Source organism: Zootoca vivipara, chromosome 10 (genome assembly GCF_965207765.1).
Source record: "Zootoca vivipara chromosome 10, rZooViv2.hap1.1, whole genome shotgun sequence".
NCBI lineage: Eukaryota > Metazoa > Chordata > Lepidosauria > Squamata > Lacertidae > Zootoca > Zootoca vivipara.
Window position 1 is genome coordinate 62,257,330 of NC_142593.1, and position 14,225 is coordinate 62,271,554.

A 14,225-nucleotide genomic window follows, 5' to 3' on the forward strand; every position below is an offset into this window, starting at 1 on the left:
TGCCTTGCGGAGGGTTGAACTAGATGACCCTCGGGGTCCCTTCCAACTCTCCAATTCGGATTCTATTTCTGTGTTTATTTAAGGAATTGGAAGATTTTACAACAAACAAAACTAAGACTCGGGTGACGCCTTGCTATTTTCAATCCCCATCTAAAGTTGCTTATGACACTGCTACAACTCCCATGATCCCTAGCTAGCAGGACCAGTGGTCAGGGATGGGGGAAGCCTGCCCTAGGTGGTGGGGGCTGCCTGAGGAGGTTGGTGGGGCAGGGCCCCATTGGCCTGAATGGACCAACCTCTGCTAACCGAGAGCTGGCTGCGGACTTAGCAAGAAACAGTCCCCAAAGCCACACCTACCTTGGCCACTTTGGAGATGTCATTGTAGAAGACTGAGGGCCCAAGGATGAAGAAGTCTTCTCTATACCATTTCACCGCATTGCCTTTCCGGTTCTTTTGCCTCATCTCCACCTTTTTAGCTAAACGGGGTCAGGGTTGGGGATATGCATGCAAAAGAACACAGCATTAGGGCTCCCTGCACAATACCTCCAGCTTTCCCACTGTAGCCAAGAAAAAGATTATCAATTTTACCTCAAAAAATATAATTCAGAACGGGGAAAGGTTCGGAAGGGGACAACCAAAAGGACTGGGGTGGCTATGGAGCTCTACGGTTGCAGCATTTGGGGGGGGGGTTCCATTTTAAAAAAGGGCGAGGAAGAGGAGATGCAATGTATGGCAAGGGGAAAGTGGAGAGAGAGAAAGCTTTTTCTCTCTCCCTCCTAACACGAGAACTGAAACTGAAGTTTCAGGATGGTCCTTCTTCTTGCAGCGCACAGCTAAACTTTGGAACTCCTTGCCACAGGAGGCATTGAAGGCCATGGACCAAGATGGCTTTCCAAGAAGATGAGGCAAATTCATGGGAGAGAAGGCTACCCAGGGCCATAGCTGCCAAGTTATCCCTTTTTTAAAGGGATTTTCCCTTATGCTGAATAGGCTTCCTCGCGAGAAAAGGGAAAACTTGGCAGCTATGCCCAGGGCTATGAGCCATGCTGGCTCTGCTCGCCTCCACGGTCAGAGGCAGCAATGCTTCTGAAGGCCAGTTGCTGGAAACCCCAGAAGGGGAAAGAGCTCTGGAGTTCAAATTCTGCTTTCCCACAGACATCTGGCCATCCCCTGTGGGAACAGGATGCTGGGCTGGGCTGGGCCACTGGTCTGGTCCAGAAGGCTTTTCTTATCTTCCTAAGCAGTGAATCCCTCCCCTCAAACTGCCCTCTCGTCTCTGGCCAATGGGGTGTTTGCATTAGGCCAGTGCTGGCACGAATTCTGGCCCTCCTGAACTCCCATCAACCCCAGCGGCAGCCAGCATGGGCAACACTCAGGGATGCTGGGAGTTGGAGCAGCCTCTGTCGGGCTACAGATCTCCCACCCTGTGGCTTGCAAGAAACACCCCCTTTCCCAGCATCCCACTCACCCATTTTGGCGATCAGTATGTAATGGAGGTGGTACAAGGCCTCCGCGGATTGCTGCCCAACCTCCTTCCCGCTGTCTGCCAGGTGCAGGGATAAAAGTGCCACCAACTGCCCCAGAAGGGGGAAATCCTGGAATATCTAGGAGGTGGAGAGACAGAGAGAGAGATGCACAGTCAGCCCTCGTCCCACAGAGCCCAGCAAGAAGCATAGAAGCCTAGAGTTGGAAGAGACCCCGAGGGCCATCCAGTCCAACCCCCTGCCAAGCAGGAAACACCATCAAAGCATTATTGACAGATGGCTGTCAAGCCTCCACTTAAAGACCTCCAAACAAGGAGACTCCACCACACTCCTTGGCAGCAAGTTCCACTGCCGAACAGCTCTTACTGTCAGGAAGTTCTTCCTAATGTTTAGGTGGAATCTTCTTTCTTGTAGTTTGAATCCATTGCCCCGTGTCCACTTCTCTGGAGCAGCAGAAAACAACCTTTCTCCCTCCTTTATATGACATCCTTTTATATATTTGAACATGGCTATCATATCACCCCTTAACCTTCTCTTCTCCAGGCTAAACATACCCAGCTCCCTAAGCCGTTCCTCATAAGGCATAGTTTCCGGGCCTTTGACCATTTTGGTTGCCCTCCTCTGGACATGTTCCAGCTTGTCAGTACCCTTCTTGAACTGTGGTGCCCAGAACTGGACACAGTATTCCAGGTGATTTCTGACCTATGTGATTTCTGACCCTGATCTATGATTCTATGATTCCCCCTTTTTGAAAATAGGGACAACATTTGCCCTCCTCCAGTCTGCTGGAACCTCGCCTGTTCTCCAGGAATTTTCAAAGATTATTGCCAGTGGTTCTGAAATCACCTCTGCCAGTTCTTTTAATACTCTTGGGTGTAGTTCATCTGGCCCTGGAGACTTGAATACATCTAAACTAGCCAAGTATTCTTGTACTACCTCCTTACTTGTTTGGGGCTGTGTTTCCCCTGCTGAATCATCTGCTCCATATTTTTCAGGTCGGGCATTGTTTTCTTTTTTGGAGAAGACTGAGGCAAAGAAGGCATTGAGGAGTTCTGCCCTTTCTCTGTCCCCTGTTTGCATTTCACCATCTTCTCCTCTAAGTGACCCCACTGTTTCCTTGTTCTTCCTTTTGCTATGGACATACCCATAAAAGCCCCTTTCGTTGCTTTTAACCTCTCTAGCAAGCCTGAGTTCATTCTGTGCTTTAGCTTTTCTGACTTTGTCTCTACACGTGCTGGCTATTTGTTTGAATTCCTCTATGGTGGTTTACCCCTTTTTCCATTTTTTGTACATATCCCTTTTAAATCTTAACTCAGTTAAAAGTTCTTTTGATAGCCAGCCTGGCTTCTTTAGGCACCGTCCATGTTTCCGTCTCATTGGTATTGCCTGAAGTTGTGCTTTTAATATCTCCCTTTTAACAAACTCCCAACCATCATGAACTCCCTTCCCTTTTAGTATTTCTGTCCATGGGATCTCGCCCAGCGTTTCCCTAAGTTTTCTGAAGTCGGCTTTCTTAAAGTCTAGGATTTGAGTCTTAGTATGCTTGGTTGTTCCTTTCTGCTGAATAATAAACTCCAGAAGAGCATGATCACTCCCACCTATTGATCCTGCCACTTCTACCCCACTAACCAGGTCATCACTATTGGTTAGGATCAGATCTAAAATGGCCGATCCTCTTGTTGCTTCTCCTACTTTCTGGACAATGAAGTTGTCTGCAAGGCCAGGGAGAAATCTGTTCGACCTTATGCTCTTGGCTGAGTTTGACATCCAACAATTATCAGGATAGTTGAAATCCCCCATTACTACTATCTCACTTCCTTTTGAATGCTTGGCCATCAGTTCCAGGAAGGCATCATCTGTGTCCTCAGTTTGGCTTGGGGATCTATAGTAAACTCCCACAATGAGATCAGTTATTTTTCTCTCCCTTAATTTTGACCCAGATACTCTCAACTTGGCTTTGAAGTTTTAAATCCTGGATCTCTTCACAGGTATACACATCCCTGACATATAACGCTACTCCTCCTCCTTTCCTGTTTGGTCTATTTCTCTGAAATAGATTGTATCCCTCTATTTCTACATTCCAATCATGAGACTCATCCCACCAGGTTTCAGTGATGCCTATTATGTCGTATTTAGTTTGCTGTACCAAGAGCTGAAGTTCATCTTGTTTATTTCCCATGCTCTGTGCATTAGTATACAGACATTGAAGACCATTGATTATTCCCCCATGTCTCTTATTTAAGGATATTTTTCTCCCCCCACTAGGTCTGCGTGCTTTTTGCTCCATTTGGTCCTTGACATTTGGATGATCATCTTCAGAACTTGATAGACTCTTACCTTCAGGACCACTGTCTCCCTCCCCCATATGTCAGTTTAAAGCCCTCCTGATGAGGTTTTTGAGTTTCATGGCAAAAACATTCCTTCCAACCCTTGTGAGGTGCAGCCCATCACTTGCCAGAAGCCCATCTTCAAGAAACTGCAGACTGTGATCTAAGAATCCAAACCGTTCCTGTTTGCACCATTTGCGAAGCCAGTTGTTCACTTCCCCTATTTTTCCCTCTCTCCCTGGGCCATGTCGTTCAACTGGGAGGACAGATGAGATGACAATTTGTGCATTTAATTGCTTCAACTTCCTGCCCAGAGCCTCATAATCACTTTTGATCTTCTGGAGGCTATGGCTTGGAGTGTCATTGGTTCCCACATGGAACAAAAGGAAGGGGTATTTGTCAGTGGGTTTTATGATTCCTTGCAGCCGTTCTGTTACATCTTTGATCTTGGCCCCGGGGAGACAGCACACCTCTCGAGACATCTGTACCCCTCAGTAGGGAATCCCCTATCACCACTAGACGCCTCTTCATAGGCTTGGTTAGGATTCTTCCATGTGCTGTCCCTTCCAAGGTTACCTGCATATTCCCAGAGGACTGACTTTACTGCTTGTCTTCATATTTCTGATCAACTGTGACGAGGGAGAGATCTTCAAATGGAGTCTGTTCTTCGTCTTCCATGTTAAGGGAGAGCACTTCAAATTGATTGTGTCGTTCTCAACACTCCGAGCGATCCCTGGGCCTTCTACTTCTATGAGTCACGTTCCTCCATACATCTGGCTCCTGTGTTGGGGAACTGACCGTCTGGCATGCTTTCAGTCGGCAAAGGTGGCAAGGGCTTTTTTTCAGTTCTGGAACCTCTCAGGTAGGCCTTGATGCCATTATAAGAGAATGAGGGAGGTGAGTTCATGGTGAGTCCTCGGGTTAAGAACTTTGCTTCAGGATGGGAACAGAAATTGCGCGGTGGAGGCGCGGTGGCAGCGGGAGGCCCCATTAGCTAAAGTGGTACCTCAGGTTTAGAACAGTTTCAGGTGAAGAACAGACCTCCAGAATGAATTAAATTCTTAACCGGAGGTACCACAGTATAGAAATGTAATACATTATAAATAAATAAATCTGAAATGGCAGCATGAAGCCTTGGTCACTCACATCAAACTCTAAATGCTGGGAAACATATTTCATGAGAAAGCCAGTGGTCTTCACAGCTCTTTCCCGCTCGTAAAGCTTTGGGGAATCTATCCAGGCATTTGTGTGCTGCGGGAGAGAAATCATCATCATCACATGGAAGGCTGAACGTGGAGTGAAGGAGGTTACTAGAGCATCTAGGATAGTTATTCGAGAGAAAAGACGTGATGCTACCATCAAAACAACAATGAACAACCGCTCTAAATTCCCAAAACAAGAGACAAAGAAGGACTTTGCACCAAAATAGCCGTTTAGTGTAATGCATAAAAGCATAGTTTTAGCATGATATAATATGTTGTACATGTACAATGTATATATTGCATAAGGCATAATTTTATTAATTACACAAACTGTAAGCATTTAGTACAATTTATACCAAGTAATTAAGTATAATGTGATGTTTTGACATAACACATCATATGAGTGGCGTTTTATTGTTTATGTTTACTTGTTTAGTACACTGTTTGCTTAATTGCTCCATATAATTTTTTGAAAACCATTGGTTTTCCATGTAAATTATCAACATGTTTTATCTTAAATAAATAAAGAGTGCAGAAAATAATAGTATGCAACTATTATTGCTCTACATAAAACCTAAAATTTATGTTTATTAGTTCACAATTTAACATACTGAGAATTAAATGAGTCTAATTCCTATGTTTTTATCGCTCGTAGTGAGGCAAAATTCCAATCTGTAGGAGCAGGGTCTAAATATTAACTGATTTGTCCCAAATTTGAAATTTGACTATGTTTATACCATACGCCTAAGATAAGATCAAGGGAGGAAACATTTGCGATTTTTTTTTAAATGACCCACCCCATTTGACGTGCTTTTGAACTGCTAGGTGGGCAGGAGCTGGGACTGAACAACGGGAGCTCACCCCGTCACGGGGATTCGAACCGCGGACGTTCTGATTGGCAAGCCCTAGGCTCTGTGGATCCCCTTGAGGGAGATTAGGGACCATGATTTGGAGGAGTTCCACCTATGCCCTTAAGATTATTGCCTGCCTTATCTGTTGGTGTTGTTTTATGCAATGTATTCCCTCAGTTTTACAACTTTGCAGGGTTCGCTCCAGTCCCCGCGTCATGGCCCATCTCGATTTCTGGTCATATCTGCCTTTGCAGTTTTGGCCCCTGGCATTGCTAACTCCTCCAATTTGGAGTATGCCCGTCTTCACGCACAGCGCACGGCCGGATGCTTGGATAGAAAGGAAGGGGGAGATGTACCGTAGTAATGGCCGCCAGGCATGAAGCACACTTCACAGCAGGGGAGGTGATGGAAGGGCCTGGCCTCCACGCGGCAGAGCACACTCCCAACCGCAGACGAGCCGCAACCGTCTGAATGCCATATGCTAGATCCGACCTTAGCTTGGCCTGTACGCCATGACCTTTCCCATGCCTTCTGCTTTCCCTGACGTCTCCCGTTGACAGTGGTCGAGGGGGAAATGAGGCAGTGGAAATGGGTGCCAAAATAACTTGATGCCATCATCCCACGGCCTCATGAGTGGAAGATGTGTAAAGGTCACAGTCGGAAATGTATCTGCCTAGCTTTGCATATTGTGCCAATCAATGGAGCCTCTCCGTGCTCCGTGCATGGCTCACCTGCTCAACTCCTAAGCGTGTGCTTCACTTCGGCTGACCTTCCGATCGGCAAGCCCTAGGCTCAGTGGTTTAGACCACAGCGCCACCCGCGTCCCCTTGGGGGCTCCCTTACCACTAATATATCCTGCAGCGTCTCCAGAGACGGGGCCTCCGACACCAAGCTGGTGAGCATGTTTACGCAAGTGTTTACCATCTGCTGATAGAAGTCCTGAAAGGAGAGAAGCAAAAGGAATTAAAAGCTGAAGACCCCCGTGGAAATCCCATGTGCTCTGGAGCCTTGGAGTCCAGCATCCCCTTTTCAGAATGACCAATGGCCCAGTGAGCTCAACAGCACCCTCCTTCCTTGGAGGTTTTTAAGCAGAGGCTGGATGGCCACCTGTCACGATTCTATGGTTCTGCTTCTGGAGCACCTCGGGTTCCCTATGCCTGGTCCTTGGAAAAGAGGGGGGGCTGTTGTGGCAAGACTTTATTTCTGTACCAGGTGAGGGAACACCTTTTAAATGGCACACAGAATCAAGAGAATTACAGCCAGCTTCAGCAGATCCAGCTAGGGACTCCACACTAGGCTCAACTTCCTTGGGGTATCCCAAACCATTTGGCCCTAACTCTCATCCTTGGCCCTAACCTCCATTGCCATAGCAATCAAATCTTCAGTGGGGGCTGCTGTTGTTGTTTATTGAGAAGGCCTTGTGGCAGCTGCCTCACTGCAAGAAGGGAGGTTACAGGGAAGCAGGCAAAGGGCCTTATCAGTGGTGGGGCCCACCCTGTGGAACACCCTCCTATCAGATGTCAGAGAGATACATAATTATACTTCCTTCTGAAGACATCTGAAGGCAGCCCTGCATAGGGAAGTTTTAAATATTGGATGTCTTGCTGTGTTTTAATTTGTTGGAAGTCGCTCAGAGGGGCTGGAGTAACCCAGTCTGATGGGCAGCATATACACAAACAAGCAAACAAACAAAATTAAATGCAGCCTAGGAGGGAGGCATGAGAGTCTCAAAATGCAGGCATGCAGGAATCATCCGTGGATGCATTTTAGCCAAATGCAATAAATATGGAAACCTGATTAAAATAAAAAATATACACCCAAAGTCTCTGGTTACATCATTGTGATGGGTCAAGTCGCAGGCTTCCTCAAACTCAGCCCTCCAGATGTTTTGAGACTAACTGGTAATTCCCATCATCCCTGACCACTGGTCCTGCTAGCTAGGGATCATGGGAGTTGTAGGCCAAAAACATCTGGAGGGCCGGGTTTGAGGAAGCCTGGTCAAGTGTTAAAGCCTGGCAGGATTATTTGTAGCTTACAAATAGAAGTAGAAGGTCCAGTCACCTGGGTCTTTGCTCCTTGATTCGGAGTCCCAGCTTTCATCTTGATAACCTTCCAGGAGGGCAGGGGAAAGATCTTCTTTATGCCCTCCTGTGCCAGCTGTGAGCGGAGCTGGGACTCCAGCGGTGGTCTAAATGTACTGAAGAAGAAAGAGAAAGAAGGGGAGAGGAAATGATCAGCACCCAGCAGTCCAAGGGGTACAATTTCAGGGTATGGCAAGGGAAATGCCAGGAATAGGTGGGGCAGTGACCAGCTGTAGGGAGACTAGAACTACCTCCCCGTACTTACGCCATGTGGGTAATGGTCTCCATGGCCTGCTGGAGGACTGCCATTTTTGGTTCCTCTTTGATGATGTCCTGTGGTGGGGAAGCACACAGCAGCATGTCAGAGACCTGGAGGCTCCATCCCTGCCGCCACCACCACACCAAGCCCTGAATTGTGCTCCCTCTCCAGCCCAGCCCACTTGACACCTTCTTTGCAATTGGCAAGTGGGCCCTCCTAGGGGAGGAGAGTGGGCTTCCTGGACCTGGGAATCAGATCCATCTTTCCTCATAAGAACATCAGACCAGCCTTCTGGACCAGGCCAATGGCCCATCTAGTCCAGTATCCTGTTCTCACAGCGGCCAACCAGACGTCTGTGAGAAAGCAGGGAGCAGACCATGAGCACAAGAGCCCTCTCCCCGCCTGTGGCTTCATAGCAAACATGGCTGGTAGCCATCGAGAGCCCTCTCCTCCTGGGAGAACCTAGCCTCTTTTACTTAGATGCTGGTGACATCCTGCTGAGGTTGCCACAATGTAGGGCTGCCTTTCAAGAGGGTTTGGAGCAGAATGTGACCACCCAGAAAGGGTTTGGGGCCAGATGCTCAGAACCTGCAACCCTGATATTTTACCAGAGCTAGACCTAGGTAAAGGTAAAGGGACCCCTGACCATTAGGTCCAGTCATGACTGACTCTGGGGTTGCGGCGCTCATCGCCGGGAGCTGGCGTACAACTTCCAGGTCATGTGGCCAGCATGACAATGCCGCTTCTGGCGAACCAGAGCAGTGCACGGAAACACCGTTTACCTTCCCACTGGAGTGGTACCTATTTATCTACTTGCACTTTGGCGTGCTTTCGAACTGCTAGGTTGGCAGGAGCTGGGACTGAGCAATGGGAGCTCACCCCATTGTGGGGATTCAAACTGCCGACCTTCTGATCGGCAAGCCCTAGGCTCTGTGGTTTAACCCACAGCGCCACCCGAGCTAGACCTAAACACCTATTAAAAAACGCTCTAAAAAAACCCCCAGGAGATCCCCCTCTTTTTCTTTTTTACTCACAATAATGCAGGTGGTGAGCTCCGCTTTGTGCGGGAAGATGACCAATTCACCATTCGTCTGCCCAAGTGCCTTGGTGATTAGAATGGTTGTCTTCAGAAGGCACTTTTTCAGAGCTTCGTCCTAAAATAAGGGATTTTATAAAATTAAGATTGAATCAAAACCACAAGGAAACATAAAGTCACACTGACCCAAACCCTAATTCTAATCCTTACCCTTGTTGTTGTTTAGTCGTTTAGTCGTGTCCGACTCTTCGTGACCCCATGGACCAGAGCACGCCAGGCACTCCTGTCTTGCACTGCCTCCCGCAGTTTGGTCAAACTCATGTTCGTAGCTTCGAGAACACTGTCCAACCATCTTGTCCTCTGTCGTCCCCTTCTCCTAGTGCCCTCAATCTTTCCCAACATCAGGGTCTTTTCCAAGGATTCTTCTCTTCTCATGAGGTGGCCAAAGTATTGGAGCCTCAGCTTCACGATCTGTCCTTCCAGGGAGCACTCAGGGCTGATTTCCTTAAGAATGGATAGGTTTGATCTTCTTGCAGTCCATGGGACTCTCAAGAGTCTCCTCCAGCACCATAATTCAAAAGCATCAATTCTTCGGCGATCAGCCTTCTTTATGGTCCAACTCTCACTTCCATACATCACTACTGGGAAAACCATAGCTTTAACTATACGGACCTTTGTCGGCAAGGTGATGTCTCTGCTTTTTAAGATGCTGTCTAGGTTTGTCATTGCTTTTCTCCCAAGAAGCAGGCGTCTTTTAATTTCGTGACTGCTGTCACCATCTGCAGTGATCAAGGAGCCCAAGAAAGTAAAATCTCTCACTGCCTCCATTTCTTCCCCTTCTATTTGCCAGGAGGTGATGGGACCAGTGGCCATGATCTTGGTTTTTTTGATGTTGAGCTTCAGACCATATTTTGCGCTCTCCTCTTTCACCCTCATTAAAAGGTTCTTTAATTCCTCCTCGCTTTCTGCCATCAAGGTTGTGTCATCTGCATATCGGAGGTTGTTGATATTTCTTCCAGCAATCTTAATTCCGGCTTGGGATTCATCTAGTCCAGCCTTTCGCATGATGAATTCTGCATATAAGTTAAATAAGCAGGGAGACAATATACAACCTTGTCGTACTCCTTTCCCAATTTTGAACCAATCAGTTGTTCCATATCCAGTTCTAACTGTAGCTTCTTGTCCCACATAGAGATTTCTCAGGAGACAGATGAGGTGATCAGGCACTCCCATTTCTTTAAGAACTTGCCATAGTTTGCTGTGGTCGACACAGTCAAAGGCTTTTGCATAGTCAATGAAGCAGAAGTAGACGTTTTTCTGGAACTCTCTAGCTTTCTCCATAATCCAGCGCATGTTTGCTATTTGGTCTCTGGTTCCTCTGCCCTTTCGAAATCCAGCTTGCACTTCTGGGAGTTCTCGGTCCACATACTGCCTAAGCCTGCCTTGTAGAATTTTAAGCATAACCTTGCTAGCGTGTGAAATGAGCGCAATTGTGCGGTAGTTGGAGCATTCTTTGGCACTGCCCTTCTTTGGAATTGGGATGTAGACTGATCTTCTCCAATCCTCTGGCCATTGCTGAGTTTTCCAAACTTGCTGGCATATTGGGTGTAGCACCTTAACAGCATCATCTTTTAAAATTTTAAACAGTTCAGCTGGAATATCATCACTTCCACTGGCCTTGTTATTAGCAATGCTTTCTAAGGCCCATTTGACTTCACTCTCCAAGATGTCTGGCTCAAGGTCAGCAACCACACTACCTGAGGTGTACGAGACCTCCATATCTTTCTGGTATAATTCCTCTGTGTATTCTTGCCACCTCTTCTTGATGTCTTCTGCTTCTGTTAGGTCCTTACCACTTTTGTCCTTGATTATGGTAATCTTTGTACGAAATGTTCCTTTTATATCTCCAATTTTCTTGAACAGATCTCTGGTTTTCCCCATTCTATTGTTTTCCTCTATTTCTTTGCATTGCTCATTTAAGAAGACCCTCTTGTCTCTCCTTGCTGTTTTTTGGAAATCTGCATTCAGTTTCCTGTATCTTTCCCTATCTCCCTTGCATTTTGCTTGCCTCCTCTCCTCCGCTATTTGTAAGGCCTCGTTGGACAGCCATTTTGCTTTCTTGCATTTCCTTTTCCTTGGGATGGTTTTCATTGCTGCCTCCTGTATAATGTTACGAGCCTCCATCCATAGTTCTTCAGGCACTCTGTCCACCAAATCTAAATCCTTAAACCTGTTCCTCACTTCCACTGTGTATTCATAAGGGATTTGATTCAGATTGTATCTTACTGGCCCAGTGGTTTTTCCTACTTTCTTCAGTTTAAGCTGGAATTTTGCTATAAGAAGCTGATGATCTGAGTTACAGTCAGCTCCAGGTCTTGTTTTTGCTGACTGTATAGAGCTTCTCCATCTTTGGCTGCAGAGAATATAATCAATCTGATTTCGATGCTGTCCATTTGGTGATATCCATGTGTAGAGTCGTCTCTTGTGTTGTTGGAATAGAGTGTTTGTGATGACCATCCTTACCCTTACACTAACCCAATCCTAAAATTAACCCTAAGCCTAACCCAGAAATGGTCTTGTTAGATAATAAAATCCAGGTAAAATTGCTGTTTTAGGGGTTGTTTTTAAAAGTCTGGAACAGATTAATCCATTTTGCATTACTTTCTATGGGAAAGCGTGCCTTGGTTTTAGAACGCTTTGGTTTTAGAACGGACTTCCGGAACGGATTAAGTTTGAGAAGCAAGGTACCACTCTAATACCCAATTTGGTCCTAGGTGTGGAGTCAGTATACCCCCCAGGCTCCAACCCTTCGGGGGATGAAGCCAGAGACTCTGCCCTAGGGCACAGTCTGGAGGCATGTGGTGCTAGGACCCTGGCGGAGCTCAGGAGGTCTGCTCAGTGCCAGGATGGTGACCACTTGGGAAACAGTGGCACACCTCCTGGAGTCCTATGACAGGAGAAAGGCAGGATGTGCTGGGTTTTTCCATGTATAAGATGGGGAATTCCAAATTAAGAAAACGGAGGGAAATTGCCCAGAGTGGCTGAGCTTTGGGGGGGGGGGGAAGGTTACCCAGAGTTGTTCAGCTTTTTTAGGGGTTTTTTCCAAAAATCGCTCACCCGCCGGACCTACGCTGCCACTCGTCCGCGTCACAAAGCCCACCTATTGTCTGTCTGTTCCCTCACTGGCAGAAGCCACCAATCGCCCACCCAATTGCTGTAGCGACAGCCGATCAACACCAGCCCTTGCCGCAGCCACCAAGAACACGCACAAGAGTCGCTGACCATCTCCAGTTCCCAGCGGCATCCAATCCCACGTCCCCCCTATGCACTATCTGTGTATAAGATGACCTCCGTTTGTAAACATCATTGTTTAATTAAAAAACCCCACCTTGCCTTATACATGGAAAAGTACGGTATAGCCGAGAGAACGAACAACAGGAATCTGTGGGGAAAGGAGAGCCATACCTTCCTGGTGTTCTGGAATTGGAAGAGGAGCTCTTCCACGATGACCTCGATGAAGCGCAGCAGGTCTTCTGGCCGCGCCCCAAGAGCCACTTGGCCATAGGAAAGCATGACGGTGAGACTGCCATTCCTCTCCCCTGTCTTCTGGAGGGAAAGGGTGGCGAAAGTGAGTTTGGAAACCTTCATCGCAATAGGAGGCAAACCACCACTTAGTTGGGACCTCTTAGCAGCTGGGAAAATCTGAGTAGTCAGTAAGTTGCTGTGCATCGGCTTCTTCCTGCCTAAATGTGGATCCTGACATTTGACCCTCTTGAATTTCATTTTGTGAGTTTGGGCCCAGCAATCCAATCTGTGAAGGTTATCTTGTATCCCGATTCTGTCTTCTGCAGCACTGGCTAGCCTTCCCAGTTTGGTGTCGTCTGCAAATTTGTTGAGCATCCCCTCAATTCCTTTGTCCAGGTCATTTGTTAAAAAAACGTTGGACAACAACGGGCCCAGGACAGAACCCTGTGACACCCCACTGGTCCCTTTCCCCCCCAGGATGATGAGGAACCATGAAGGAGTTCTCTTTGGGTTCGGTCAGTCAACCAGTGAGAAGTGTAGACTGACCACTGGTGCTCTTTTCCACGGGAGCTGCTTTTTAAAAATCACAATGAACCAGGTGAATCTGCACCTCTTCTCCATAGGGAGGGTTGGGAAATGTCCTTTGTCATTTCCCAACTCACAGAAAAAATCGAGGGGCAAGACACTCCTGGGTTTCATTTCTCTTGGATGGCAGAGCACAAGAGAGTTCAGGGCTGCATTCCGATGGAACAATAAAGTCCAGAGGTCATATGTTTTGGCCTCTAGCTCCCATTGGCCTCAGCCAGCACGGCCACTGGTCAGGAGGGATGGGAGCTGCAGCCTGTAGCATCTGGAGGGCACCATTTGGGTCACCTCCGTGATAAACGATGGTTGAGGATTGTGCGAATGAGCCTTGGTCTCATCGGCTCCTGCTCCCTTCTCCACTAGCACAGTTGCAAAAAGGAGACGGGAAGCTTTTTCCTCCATGTTTAACTAACCACAGTTTAGTGATGCCCATACCAGGACACACTGCGGTTAATCTTAACAAAGGCTAACTGAAACAAGCCAACTTCTAACCATGGATTAGGAAACTGGCTCCTTTGAACAAATCACAGTGAATATTAACCATTGTCTGGGGCGTCTGAAGTAACACTTGATGGATGTTAAATGGAAGGTGTGGCATTTGCATATGAAGAGAGTGATGTAATCCCCAGTATGTGTGTGAAAGGGATAAATGTATAGCCAATGAGAACCCAGGGGCGGAGTCAACAAGAGTATAAGACAAGTCTTGGTGCGGGGGGGGGGGGAGTTTAGGGGAGATGGAGGGGAGAGGGGAGGGGAGATGGAGGGGAGAAGGGAGGGGAGGGGAGATGGAGAGGGGGAGGGGAGATGGAGAGGAGAGGGGAGATGGAGAGGGGAGGGGAGATGGAGATGGAGAGGAGAGGGGAGAGGGGAGGGGA

The 14,225-nt window shown here is 47.5% G+C and overlaps 2 protein-coding genes across 2 annotated transcripts in view; both read right to left on the reverse strand.

The window, feature by feature from the left end:
* Positions 1 to 14,225, reverse strand: part of LOC148684498 (maestro heat-like repeat family member 5) — a 439,917-nt gene that overhangs the window by 151,960 nt on the left and 273,732 nt on the right. The gene's annotated exons all lie outside the window — the stretch shown is intronic.
* Positions 1 to 14,225, reverse strand: part of LOC148684501 (maestro heat-like repeat family member 5) — a 50,331-nt gene that overhangs the window by 2,158 nt on the left and 33,948 nt on the right. Inside the window, exons 5-12 of the mRNA XM_088653158.1 lie at positions 12,706 to 12,843; positions 9,239 to 9,358; positions 8,211 to 8,278; positions 7,926 to 8,061; positions 6,708 to 6,803; positions 4,958 to 5,062; positions 1,469 to 1,604; positions 358 to 476 (exon numbers count right to left, since the gene is read on the reverse strand). Coding sequence (XP_088509284.1) covers positions 358 to 476; positions 1,469 to 1,604; positions 4,958 to 5,062; positions 6,708 to 6,803; positions 7,926 to 8,061; positions 8,211 to 8,278; positions 9,239 to 9,358; positions 12,706 to 12,843 — 918 coding nt within the window. The remainder of the gene's footprint in view (positions 1 to 357; positions 477 to 1,468; positions 1,605 to 4,957; positions 5,063 to 6,707; positions 6,804 to 7,925; positions 8,062 to 8,210; positions 8,279 to 9,238; positions 9,359 to 12,705; positions 12,844 to 14,225) is intronic.